We start from the raw sequence: 14233 nt of genomic DNA on the forward strand, positions 1-14233 counted from the left end.
AACACGTACTATACCAAACACGTACCATACCAAACACGTACTATACCAAACACGTACTATACCAAACACGTACTATACCAAACACGTACTATACCAAACACGTACTATACCAAACACGTACTATACCAAACACGTACTATACCAAACACGTACCATACCAAACACGTACTATACCAAACACGTACTATACCAAACACGTACTATACCAAACACGTACTATACCAAACACGTACTATACCAAACACGTACTATACCAAACACGTACTATACCAAACACGTACTATACCAAACACGTACTATACCAAACACGTACTATACCAAACACGTACTATACCAAACACGTACTATACCAAACACGTACTATACCAAACACGTACTATACCAAACACGTACTATACCAAACACGTACTATACAAAACACGTACCATACCAAACACGTACTATACCAAACACGTACTATACCAAACACGTACCATACCAAACACGTACTATACCAAACACGTACTATACCAAACACGTACTATACCAAACACGTACTATACCAAACACGTACTATACCAAACACGTACTATACCAAACACGTACTATACCAAACACGTACTATACCAAACACGTACTATACCAAACACGTACTATACCAAACACGTACTATACCAAACACGTACTATACCAAACACGTACTATACCAAACACGTACTATACCAAACACGTACTATACCAAACACGTACTATACCAAACACGTACTATACCAAACACGTACTATACCAAACACGTACTATACCAAACACGTACTATACCAAACACGTACCATACCAAACACGTACTATACCAAACACGTACTATACCAAACACGTACTATACCAAACACGTACTATACCACTATACCAAACACGTACTATACCAAACACGTACTATACCAAACACGTACTATACCAAACACGTACTATACCAAACACGTACTATACCAAACACGTACTATACCAAACACGTACTATACCAAACACGTACTATACCAAACACGTACTATACCAAACACGTACTATACCAAACACGTACTATACCAAACACGTACTATACCAAACACGTACTATACCAAACACGTACTATACCAAACACGTACTATACCAAACACGTACTATACCAAACACGTACCATACCATTACCAACCGGATAATCTTATATAGTTCTGTCTCTATAATCTATATAGTGCGGGAATCGTCCTACTATACCCCTAGATACCTCGCAATTTTCAGATGTAATAGCAGATAATTCAGGGGAGTATCAACTTAGGAATGATTTTCTGTGCGCCACAGTCAGAATTTGAAAGGTATCATAAATTTCAATACTTAAGTAGTACTAGTAGTACCGTACAGTTAAAGTTTGCCGAAGGCAAACATTTTTGAACATTTTGCTCGTGCAAAACGCCGGAAGCAATTTGGCAATAGAGACACTTCGAACTATGCTTACACTGTACACCATCAAAATTTTTCTAAAAAAATATAACTTTACTAGTATATCAATATGGTGTTTTCAAGGGTCACTTGGCGGAAAAAGTCACCGAAATTATGGCAATCAACATCATAGTTCATGAGCTAGTCCCCGCCAACATGAGAAACTTGTTCCAGCCTCTGAGCCTATAGATATTACGGTAAATCGTGTTGCCAAGGACATTATCCGACGTTGTTTTAGTTCATATTACTCAGGGAAGGTAATGAAACAGTTCATTTACTGAAATAAAAAAACGTCAAAAAAATGAAAAAGATTCGGAATTTTGATGGTTTTGAATTGTGAATGCCTTCTAGCGTTCATATTGATGTCCGTTCATAATTATGTCCGTTCATTTAATGTCCGCCCAAACAAGGTCTGATAAGGTATAAAATGATGATGTAACATTAACAAGGTTACATAGCATAGGAGCATAATTCAAGTATGCAGAGTGCAGAAAAATATTACTTCTATTATCTTGCCAAATTTATCGTCGATAACCGATATTATCGCGATAATTTTGAAAAATGTATTGATTATCGCAATAAAAAATATTGTACAGATAATAGCAACCCTATCCCAAACTACCACCACCAACCAGGTACAAGGTTTACAAATACAATGTTTACAAAGGGTCATGTTGAAAACATGTTTCAACAATTATACTTTTCGTAGAATGGTAGGTGGAAAAAGTACCGCGGCAACGTATGAGCTTAACTGTACCGATAAATGAGACGCACAGCAAAGCTTCAGTGCAACATCTTAAGTCGTTACTAGTTTATGGCAAGCCTAATCGAGTTACTAGATCACACATTTAATAAAGGAATCTTAATTGCACCAACATTCCTAATTTAGAATTAGTGTCATATATATATCAAATAATGTTTTTAATTTTTCGGTATACATTTTTCCACATTTATAGTTACACTATACCCGGCATCTTGATCACAAAAATAGTTACCTGAGGACCCCAGGCTATTATGTTCATTAACATAATAGAATATTATTAACATAATAGAATATTATTATTGGCCGAATATAGATTTGGCGGAATGACAGGCTGAGCGCGGCCCAGTAAAAAAATAGCGTTAGAGATATATTATAACATATTACCTGGGGATTTTATTTTCATAAATAGCTAGATTCGGCGAAATGACAGGCTGAGCGCCGCCCAGTAAATAAATATTATGTTAGACTTGTTATTTAAAGACATAATATGTTAGCTTAAGTGGAAAAGCGTAGCATAATCTGATTCACTTTCAGATCTCTAGGTGTTGCACTGTTCAGTATTGCAACTGCAAATATTACGTTTTAAAGATGTCTCTTCCCGAGGATTGTGATCGTCAAGTGAGGCTTCGCCTGTCCTGCCTCATTTGTAATCACTGGCTGCTTGGCTGCGTAGTTAATTTGATTCATTCTTTCTCCTTAGCCTATAGATATTTATTCGATGCTATACGATCGAATGTTAGTTTCGTTTGTATCACGTTGTGACTCCCACGGTCGTTTCACTATAGTGAAAACTTTAGAGCTTTTACGATACAGGGGGAGCCGCGCACGAGTGCGCGGCGGGTCATACAACGTATGACAAAGTTTCGTAAGGTTAGTTAAAGAACTGCTGACCTAACGAGAGCCGAAGGCACGAGTTTTGATTTTGTCAGCAGTTTTATATGTTATAATATACTTACAGCACGGCTCAAGATCACGGTGATATTTACCGTTTGCGACCAAACATTTGAAATTTCGAGTTAATTAAGAAGTCGAAAATACCGAAAAACTGATTTTTCACACCTTCTAAAGTGTTCATTGTCGAATGAGAGGCCTTCCATTTGACAGGTAGCGTGCAGGACATTTGGGCATCTGGCATGGGTATCACGTGGCAATTTCTTAACATACCAATCACCAATGGATGCTTGGTGTTGGTCATGTGACCTCCGTTATAAACGTATTGTAGGTTTACAACCTACCAGGACGCGCGCCGAGTTGGACTGATCGTCGACGGTCCAATATATGGAAAAGATATTTTACGAGTATCACCCGTTAATAAACGTACTGTATTTTCATAAGTATCAATGACAGGCGAGCTACAGGCGTACGAGTAAAAGGAAATAACTCAGGAAACCTTACCGTTAGGGGCCTAACTTCGGAAGTAAAAGAAATAGAAACGTCTGGTTTTCAACAAAATGTCCGTCTCGTAAAACTAAAGTTGGCTCAATGTAGATTTTGAATTATCGCGAAAATGGAAAAGTCTTATTTTAGGCCTTATAAAACTGCGCAACTTTAACTTTGCGGATTCTTGTTCTCTGATTGGCTGAATCGTATCACATGGTACGTGGTACAATTCACAATTGCATTCTTGGAATAATTTAAGCGTGCAAATGCAATGAACTAACGCCCAGAAACCCTTACTGGTAGGGGCCTAACTTCGAAAATAAAAAAGATAGAAACGTCTGGTTTTCAACAAAATGTTCGCCTTTCAAAAATAACGTTCCCCCCCCCCCCCCCCCCCCCCCAGGGGGAAAATTCAAAACAATGTAGATTTTGAATTATCGCGAAAAGTCTTATTTTGGGCCTTATAAAAGTACACAGCTTTAACTTTGCGGATTCCTGTACTCTGATTGGCTGAATTGTGTCACGTGCTAGCTGTTTGAACAGTGGAATGCGCCACGCGTGCAAATCATGCTTGATGTCGCGCGCGAGGTCGAGCCGTCTGTTTAAATTAAACCAACTTTAGTACCACCACCAGCCAGTAACTTTTCCTGGGCGAGCGCGCGCGGAGTTCAACAAGCTGTGAAAAGGCGATCACCCTGCAGTAATATCGCTAGCCGGTAAGGTCTGCTGGGAAAACTCTCAGTCTTATAATCAATGGGTAAAGTGTTACCTGAGGACCCCAGGCTATTATGTTCATTAACATAAATAAAGATTTGGCGGAATGACAGGCTGAGCGCGGCCCAGTAAGTAAAGTGTTAAAAGTAGCATGATGATAGTGATAGGTAGTGCGCCATCGACAGTGAGCCGCGCGTGCCGACTGTAGGATGGTGTTTTAGCGTTAATTTCGGCCAGCATAAAAATTCTTAACAGGTGATACTTGTAAAATATTTGTTCCAACTCGGCGAGCGTCCTGGTAGGCTGTAAACCTACAACATACAAAGATATATTTGAAAAAAAATGCGTATTGAGTAATAAGCGCCATGAGTTGGCACAAAATTTTTTGTCTCTGATTTTGATAAATTTGGTACCAAAAGTTGCCTCTAAGTGTGAATAATGAAAATTCACCGTGTAGCACGATAACGTTGAGTTGTATGTGGGCCTTTTGTGCATCGCAACAGTGTAAAAAGGACGAAAAATGGGTAATTTATTGCTTAAAATGCCTATAACTCCTAACATATTGAATATTTTGAAATAATTCATACAGGATCGTAATGAGCTTAGTCGGACGCAACTTCTAGTACCAAAATTATAATATTTGAAGCACAAAAATTTTCAAAAATTTGGTCAAAATTTCACACAAGGGTTGTAGCGCAATGCACTACTGGGTCGCGCCGCGCATCAAATAATTCTTCGGTAGATCGGCGAAATGCACCACTGTGCCTCACCGAGCTGTGAAGGATTGACATCGTGAATCAAACACAAGGGGGGACCCTTGTGTTCAGATTACAGATTTTTAAAAATAATTTTTCTTTAAATCTTAAAATATTAGTACCAAAAGTTTGGTCTCGATGAGCTTATTTGTTATTACGATGCCATAATAATTACGTGATAATAACTGAAAATTTGAAAGTTATAGGCCAAAAACTAAAAATTTGCGCGAAAAAAGCACGCGCGGCGAACAAGCGCCGTGTCGGTGTAGCATTTTTAGCGAAAATTGCTACACGGTGGATTTATTTTATTCACATTTTTAGACAACTTTTGGTACCAAATTTATCGAAATCGGAGAAAAAAGTTCTGTGCTCGCGCTTGGCGCTTATTACACTGACTATAACCTTCCCATGATCCAATTTTAACAAAATTGGTAAGCTTTTAGCTTACTCATATACTTACAATTTTAATTTACTACTAGAGTTGTAATTGTAGGGTGTCTTTTAGAGGTACAAAAAATTTTCCGCTCACAGCGATAAGTGATTTGGACCTTAACCTTATCAACACTCCTAAACATTAAAAGGTCATGGAGTGCTTGTTAAGTGGTGGTCTAAACTGCTTTTTGTTGTGATGTGAATTTGTGGATTTTATTCTCAGTTGACCATTTATATAGTATGTTACCTTTTCCGTGATCTATTTCTTTGGTTGTATTGGGACAGTTGTATTTTACTATTTTGTTTTCTATATTCTTTCAGACTTTTACTCAAGTCTAGTTATACAGATTACTTTGTCATATTTTATTGGACTAAGGTGTAGTATTGCCAGATCCCAGTCCAATTTGTAATCGTGGTCCGGTAGTTTCATTGTGTCCTAATATATTGCAAAGGGTTTTATTTTTTACCCAGGTTTTTTTTAATTTGTACCGTTTTTATTACATTTTAGGGTGTCTAATCTTATAGAGTTAGACAACTACCCTTGCTGAATTTATCTGTATATATTGTTTGATTTTCTAATGTTTGGGGGAAAATAAAAGGTCTTGTATACCGATATAGAGAGGCATGGTAGAGAGGTATTGCCTTTAAAGAGGTAGCTATACTGGAACATTTTTACTTTCAGATTGTATGTAGTATTATTCTCCTTCAATTCCCACACTCTCTCTAAGATAGCTCTGTGCTGTTTCTCAGTTTATTGTGATTGAAGGAACTTGTGTGGGAATTGAACTTAAAAGTGTTTTTATTCGACCTTTGTGCTTGTGTGATGTGTTGTAGTTATATACTGAGTTCCAGTGTTGCTTCTTGAATGTCTGCTGGTTGTAGCCACAGGACAGCTGTTTTAGTGGACTGTCTGTTGGCTCATTGCACCAGTGGCGTAACAAAGGGCGGCATATCCTATCTAAAATCACCTAATTTGTCCAATTTTACGTTTCTACTAAGAAGGAGGGGCGCTTTTTTTGGCAGGGGGGGGGGGGGGGGTAACTCCATATCAGGAGTTACCAGCTCCTAATATGGTCAGTTGCTGAACTAAGGTCCAAGATTTTCAAAATCGAATTAAAAATCATTAAAGGCCTGTCTCCAAATTCTGGTTCTAGAGTTCTCTTCTAACTGATCCTAAGAACATATCCTGAAAGTTTGAGGGTGATTGCTCAAAAAATGTAGAAGAAGATTTTCAGAACGCGTGATTGAAAATCGCTCGCGCAATACAATTACACATAAGCGCTGACCTTTGACCAGCGATAATTTCGGCTAGGAACAATATTTTTCCATGGGACCAAAAGCAGCTGATCGATATCACTCCCCTCTTCAGAAACAACTATAAAGTCGATTTCGAGAGAATTTTGATGAAGACCCCCGGCCCCCTTAAACTTCTCCTCATGCAGGATATGCTAGATAGTCTTGATCATTTTGTTTAATGATATTCGTAAGTGATTGAGCATTGATCTATAGAGTGGGTTATTGTTGGGTTTTCTGTACAGGAGCACTTTACATTGGCAAGTTCAGGCTCAAGTCTGACATTTATAATTATGGTCCCAACCGTGATCTTTGACCCATCCTCTTTAAAAAAACTGATTATATTTGTTTTCTGATTCAGTTCATAATTAACAATTTTTTTGCCATACTCCATTTACTACTAAATGATCAATTAACTATTTACTATTTTTGAAAATTATCCTGTAAAAACAAGGAATGGAGAAATGTTATCATCAGGTTATATAACGCATGTTCTGTCGCGCAACAAACCATTCACCAGTAGTAAATATGAATTGTGAGGGATCATGCTACACAGAGAGGAAGAAGATTAAGAGAAAACGTATTCTTTTACACACATTTTTAACTGCTGTTTAACCAGCTTTTTCTTCTTTTTTGTTAACAATAAATTAACAATTATAGTTAACGAAGTGATTTAATAAAAATGATAAGTAAAAGACTATCTTTCACAGTTCACTAAAATGCTATGCAGGGAATGCTTAGAATTTTGAGAGTTTTTAAGTTCTGATATTCTGATCGATTTTAAGCCTATCCTTGGATTGTATGCACGATTTGGTTGTGATGGATGTGGAATTGCATAATTTGCTGTATATGTTCTGCATTTGTATGTTTAATTTGGCCATCAAAACCAGAGAAGATACTGGTTCTCGGTTGTTTTCTAACTCATGCTGTGTGCTAGCCCCTTGCTCCTTTCTTCTCTGGACCCCTCTCAAAATTACAGTGATCACCTTACTTAACAGCATATCTTCTCTCCTTGAGGTACAATTGTTTGTCGATTCAACTGTTTAGTCCAATCTTGTAAGTTGTATATCACTTTTAATTTATGCACATTATTCAATCTGACATTCTGAATGGTCTCTGTTCGGTATTTACCCTGTTTTTATTGCTGCTATCTGCTAGCACGGTAACGCACTGACTAATGTCGTGATTTTGGTATTTGCTGGTGTTGAAATTTGGAATACTCTCCCTCTCCCTTGTAATGTCACCATACTGTTCAAAGTTCAAACTGTCTGCTCTTTGAATCAGGACTGCTAGAAATCTCGACATGTCAAAAATAGCAGACATCACAGCTAAATCCCAGGTTAGAGTTGACAATGAGCTTATGAACTACTACAAACTAACTGTGATGTCGCATTTAGGACTACTCTATGTGATTACTGGACCCACACATACGTCAACTGGTGAAATGTTCGACTGATCGATAATATTGCAAACTTTAGTTACATTGTGCGTTAGTAGAGATGATAAGAAGTAGCAGCAGTAGTACTACTGGTAGTACTGGTAGTACTGGTAGTACCGGTAGTACTACTGGTAGTACTGGTAGTACTGGTAGTACTGGTAGTACTGGTAGTACGGGTAGTACTGGTAGTACTGGTAGTACTGGTAGTACTGGTAGTACTGGTAGTACTGGTAGTACTGGTAGTACTGGTAGTACTGGTAGTACTGGTAGTACTGGTAGTACTGGTAGTACTGGTAGTACTGGTAGTACTGGTAGTACTGGTAGTACTGGTAGTACTGGTAGTAGCAGCAGGTCTCGCGTGTTCTTTCTGAATTGTTTCATTTTGTGCTGCAACGACACTGATAATTTTAACCTGTTTTTCTTACAATTGACATAATCATTATTCATAGAAACCTCTTTGTTACAATATCAAATAGAAACTGGTATTGGTATTCAGTCGAGAATAAGTCATAAATCCATAGAAACAAACCCTCGAACTTAATCTGACGTGCATCTGTCTGTATACGACTGAACACCCTGCCAACCAATCAGAGAGCAGTATTAGCACCACCTGATCCAAGTCAACCAATCAGAGCATAGTATCTGACACAGGCATTTGAACTATTCCGAACTGCCCACCAGACTACTGTACAATATTTGTCTGCTGCAGATTTGGCATTACCTCCCTCTCCCTCTCTCTCTCTCTCTCCCTCTCTCTCTCTCTCTCTCTCTCTCTCTCTCTCTCTCTCTCTCTCTCTCTCTCTCTCTCTCTCTCTCTCTCTCTCTCTCTCTCTCTCTCTCTCTCTCTCTCTCTCTCTCTCTCTCTCTCTCTCTCTCTCTCTCTCTCTCTCTCTCTCTCTCTCTCTCTCTCTCTCTCTCTCTCCTCTCTTTCACTCTCTCTCTCTCTCTCTCTCTCTATATATGCTCCCCTTCTTTGTATTAAATATGATGTTTTAACAGTGCTTTAGAGAACTTTTAACATTTCTCGCAAGCTTATCAACTTGTTTTTGAGAGTCCGTTCTAAACCTGCTCTTCCTACCGCTTACCTATCTACCTATTGCTTACTTGGAGTGGAATTTCTAGAATTTTAAATCGTGTAAAAGTTGCAGTGTAATTCGATTGCCTTGCTTTCTTCGGTACCACTGAAATGTTAGGTATTTTAAGATTTGGTTACCCGAGAAAAACACGTTGACATTTCTCAAAAATTGTAGAATTTACGTTCTTTGAAATGCGATCTATTGCTTTTTGACTTATTATCCGAAACTGCTGTGTATCGAATCATATCAGATCTGAAGGAATGTTGCTTGTGTTGGTGGTGATTTGCATCAAATTGAGTTTAGTTGGGCGTGTATCACTTAAATCACTTTGTTTAGAACCCCTCATCACTATGTTGCTATGTTCATTTGGTCTTGTCCAGGAGGGACTTGACTGTCTACTTCTGATGAGTCAACCGGTAAAATGCAAATAGCTATCATTCCTTTAATCAAATGACAGATATCTGTAAATATGAGCTATGTGTTAGGTTACTAGAAATAGGAGACAGCTGTAAATTACACGGTCTCAGAGGAAGAACCCCTGAAACCAGACTATTAGTTTCCTTCACACTTGATCTAGTTTGCAGGATATTTGATCCATGTACCAGTGCTCCCTGATAGGACCGCTAATTGGGTAGAACTTGTGTACAATGTACATACATAGTGTAATACAAACCTACAGTTTATCATATAATAAACCTTTTCGGAGAATTAGTAAATTTAATTTGCACTTTGTCTGAAAAGGTGGTGCTTTAGTCTGTGTGGATTCTGGAACTCTAGTCTGTGTGGAACTCTAGTCTGTGTGGAACTCTAGTCTGTGTGGAACTCTAGTCTGTGTGGAACTCTAGTCTGTGTGGAACTCTAGTCTGTGTGGAACTCTAGTCTGTGTGGAACTCTAGTCTGTGTGGAACTCTAGTCTGTGTGGAACTCTAGTCTGTGTGGAACTCTAGTCTGTGTGGAACTCTAGTCTGTGTGGAACTCTAGTCTGTGTGGAACTCTAGTCTGTGTGGAACTCTAGTCTGTGTGGAACTCTAGTCTGTGTGGAACTCTAGTCTGTGTGGAACTCTAGTCTGTGTGGAACTCTAGTCTGTGTGGAACTCTATGTTGGGGGATATTTACAGCAGACAGGAAATTATTTACATTTTCAATCACTGATTTGAGGAAGGCAATGTTTGGGGAGGAAATACCACCGATCACTACACAGAGGGTCTCTAAAACTTTAATTCTAGTATTTACGACAAGTAGATTGAGATTATTTTTAGAATCATGTTTGATCTGTCTGACTGTTGTGGTTTGTGTAACCTCGGAGCAGTAATATCAAGACGTGTTATAATCAGTTCCTAGCGATCCTGGTCCTTTACGAGCGTAGTGCTACTTGTTGACTAATACTAGTATAACTAGTACTATTTGTTACTATTTACTACTGTTACACTGTTACTAACATTTATATAACTTCTATCTTAGTACAGGTATAAAACCTTTATAAAAGTAAAGTTATTACACCGTTATCATGTGCCTCGAGGATTTCTACAATCTCAAGCCCAAAACATAAAACGAGTTTTTATAAATTTATCGAAATAAGCACCGGTGGGTTTTATACTACTGCTTATGATTTTAGATATATGATCATTACATGAAGCCAACCTCGTTTGATAGCGTATAAACGAGCTCATAAAAACAATCTTTTTTAAATAAGACATTATTGAGTAAACCTTTCTAACCCCTCTCTTTTGTAGACATGATATCAGTATTGGCTCTTACACTAGCTCTCTCTCTCTCTCTCTCTCTCTCTCTCTCTCTATCTCTCTCTGAAATTATTTTTTATTGAGTAAACCTTTCTAACCCCTCTCCTTTGTAGACATGATATCAGTATTGGCTCTTACACTAGCTCTCTCCACATTAGGTAAGGTCTTATTTGTAGCCCTCCCTGATAAGTATCAAATACTTTTAACCTTTTAAATTCTTGTCTCTTTGCGATGAAATTACAGCATGTTAATTATCTTGTAATACGCTATTGTGCTCCTGTAAGTCATTTACCCTCCTTTAATTTCAGTTAATTCGAACAATATATTTGCCGGTGAGTAGCCCCTGTTTTATCAAATATTTGCCAAGTTTCAATAAATTCAGTTTAATTTCATTACCTTGGTCAGCTGCACATTTTGGCGGGTATAATCATCACAAGTTCCCTTATCTCATTCATATGTAACTACTGTAACAGTCTAGGATTTAATACGTGTTAATTATATATTGTGGTATGATAGGTGAAGTGTTATTGACAATTCTGACTCCTCCAGATTTTGCCAGTTCTATTTGTCAACAGAGGTATGAACTGAATGGAGATGTTGTCTGCCAACCAGACGGTAAGGGTCTTTTTCTACTCTCGAATATTCTCACATATTCGCATATTTTCACATATTCGCATATTTTCACATATTCTCACTTCTCATAGTAGCACTATTTTATGGTTAATCTTGACCTTTCCATCCTCTCATATTCTCGTACGGTTATAGTATTGTTTATAGATACCTCACCTTTACCTTGTGATACCTCAATACAAGATACAAGGGGATTTGTTTTTCTGGGATCCTGAGTTCTGGTAAAGTTTAACCCCGTCCAGTCAAATTCACAGAGTTATACTCTCAAATATAATAAGTTCGACCTTCAAAAAGTCTTTTAGGGAATGTAAGTAACCTGATTAAGCGAATTGTGAAAGTGGAACGCCTCTCCTCCGACAGTGCGGATTGTCTTTGAAGTGCCCATCAGTAGAGCCCAGTATCTGATTCAGATTGCAGTAGAGCGTAGTATTTGATTCAGATTGCAGTAGAGCGCAGTATCTGATTCAGATTGCAGTAGAGCGCGGTATCTGATTCAGATTGCAGTAGAGCGCGGTATCTGATTCAGATTGCAGTATAGCGCAGTATCTGATTCAGATTGCAGTAGAGCGTAGTATTTGATTCAGATTACAGTAGAGCCCAGTATCTGATTCAGATTGCAGTAGAGCCCAGTATCTGATTCAGATTGCAGTAGAGCCCAGTATCTGATTCAGATTGCAGTAGAGCGCAGTATCTGATTCAGATTGCAGTATAGCGCAGTATCTGATTCAGATTGCAGTAGAGCGCAGTATCTGATTCAGATTGCAGTAGAGCCCAGTATCTGATTCAGATTGCAGTAGAGCCCAGTATCTGATTCAGATTGCAGTAGAGCCCAGTATCTGATTCAGATTGCAGTAGAGCGCAGTATCTGATTCAGATTGCAGTAGAGCGCAGTATCTGATTCAGATTGCAGTAGAGCCCAGTATCTTATTCAGATTGCAGTAGAGCCCAGTATCTGATTCAGATTGCAGTAGAGTGCAGTATCTGATTCAGATTGCAGTAGAGTGCAGTATCTGATTCAGATTCCAGTAGGGCGCAGTATCTGATTCAGATTGCAGTAGAGCGCAGTATCTGATTCAGATTGCAGTAGAGCGCAGTATCTGATTCAGATTGCAGTAGAGCGCAGTGTCTGATTCAGGTTGCAGTAGAGCGCAGTATCTGATTCAGATTGCAGTAGAGCGCAGTAACTGATTCAGATTGCAGTAGAGCGCAGTATCTGATTCAGATTCCAGTAGAGCGCAGTATCTGATTCAGATTGCAGTAGAGCGCAGTATCTGATTCAGATTGCAGTAGAGCGCAGTATCTGATTCAGATTGCAGTAGAGCGTAGTATCTGATTCAGATTGCAGTAGAGCGCAGTATCTGATTCAGATTGCAGTAGAGCGCAGTATCTGATTCAGATTGCAGTAGAGCGTAGTATCTGATTCAGATTGCAGTAGAGCGCAGTATCTGATTCAGATTGCAGTAGAGCGCAGTATCTGATTCAGATTGCAGTAGAGCGTAGTATTTGATTCAGATTGCAGTAGAGCGCAGTATCTGATTCAGATTGCAGTAGAGCGCAGTATCTGATTCAGATTGCAGTAGAGCGCAGTATCTGATTCAGATTGCAGTAGAGCGCAGTATCTGATTCAGATTGCAGTAGAGCGCAGTATCTGATTCAGATTGCAGTAGAGCGCAGTATCTGATTCAGATTGCAGTAGAGCGCAGTATCTGATTCAGATTGCAGTAGAGCGCAGTATCTGATTCAGATTGCAGTAGAGCGCAGTATCTGATTCAGATTGCAGTAGAGCGCAGTATCTGATTCAGATTGCAGTAGAGCGTAGTATTTGATTCAGATTGCAGTAGAGCGCAGTATCTGATTCAGATTGCAGTAGAGCGCAGTATCTGATTCAGATTGCAGTAGAGCGTAGTATTTGATTCAGATTGCAGTAGAGCGCAGTATCTGATTCAGATTGCAGTAGAGCGCAGTATCTGATTCAGATTGCAGTAGAGCGTAGTATTTGATTCAGATTGCAGTAGAGCGCAGTATCTGATTCAGATTGCAGTAGAGCGCAGTATCTGATTCAGATTGCAGTAGAGCGCAGTATCTGATTCAGATTGCAGTAGAGCGCAGTATCTGATTCAGATTGCAGTAGAGCGCAGTGTCTGATTCAGATTGCAGTAGAGCGCAGTATCTGATTTAGATTGCAGTAGAGCACAGTATCTGATTCAGATTGCAGTAGAGCGCAGTATCTGATTCAGATTGCAGTAGAGCGCAGTATCTGATTCAGATTGCAGTAGAGCGCAGTATCTGATTCAGATTGCAGTAGAGCGCAGTATCTGATTCAGATTGCAGTAGAGCGCAGTGTCTGATTCAGATTGCAGTAGAGCGCAGTATCTGATTCAGATTGCAGTAGAGCGCAGTATCTGATTCAGATTGCAGTAGAGCGCAGTGTCTGATTCAGATTGCAGTAGAGCGCAGTATCTGATTCAGATTGCAGTAGAGCGCAGTATCTGATTCAGATTGCAGTAGAGCGCAGTGTCTGATTCAGATTGCAGTAGAGCGCAGTATCTGATTCAGAT

At 39.0% G+C, this 14233-nt stretch overlaps 1 protein-coding gene across 1 annotated transcript in view; it reads left to right on the plus strand.

Annotated features, from left to right (window-relative positions):
- LOC134826595 (papilin-like) overlaps positions 1 to 14233 on the plus strand; it is a 59074-nt gene that overhangs the window by 6947 nt on the left and 37894 nt on the right. Inside the window, exons 2-4 of the mRNA XM_063839026.1 lie at positions 11157 to 11203; positions 11354 to 11377; positions 11595 to 11660. Coding sequence (XP_063695096.1) covers positions 11161 to 11203; positions 11354 to 11377; positions 11595 to 11660 — 133 coding nt within the window. The 5' untranslated portion in view covers positions 11157 to 11160. The remainder of the gene's footprint in view (positions 1 to 11156; positions 11204 to 11353; positions 11378 to 11594; positions 11661 to 14233) is intronic.

The sequence above is a fragment of the Bolinopsis microptera genome, chromosome 2, assembly GCF_026151205.1.
Source record: "Bolinopsis microptera isolate Bmic1 chromosome 2, MBARI_Bmic_1.0, whole genome shotgun sequence".
Lineage (NCBI taxonomy): Eukaryota > Metazoa > Ctenophora > Tentaculata > Lobata > Bolinopsidae > Bolinopsis > Bolinopsis microptera.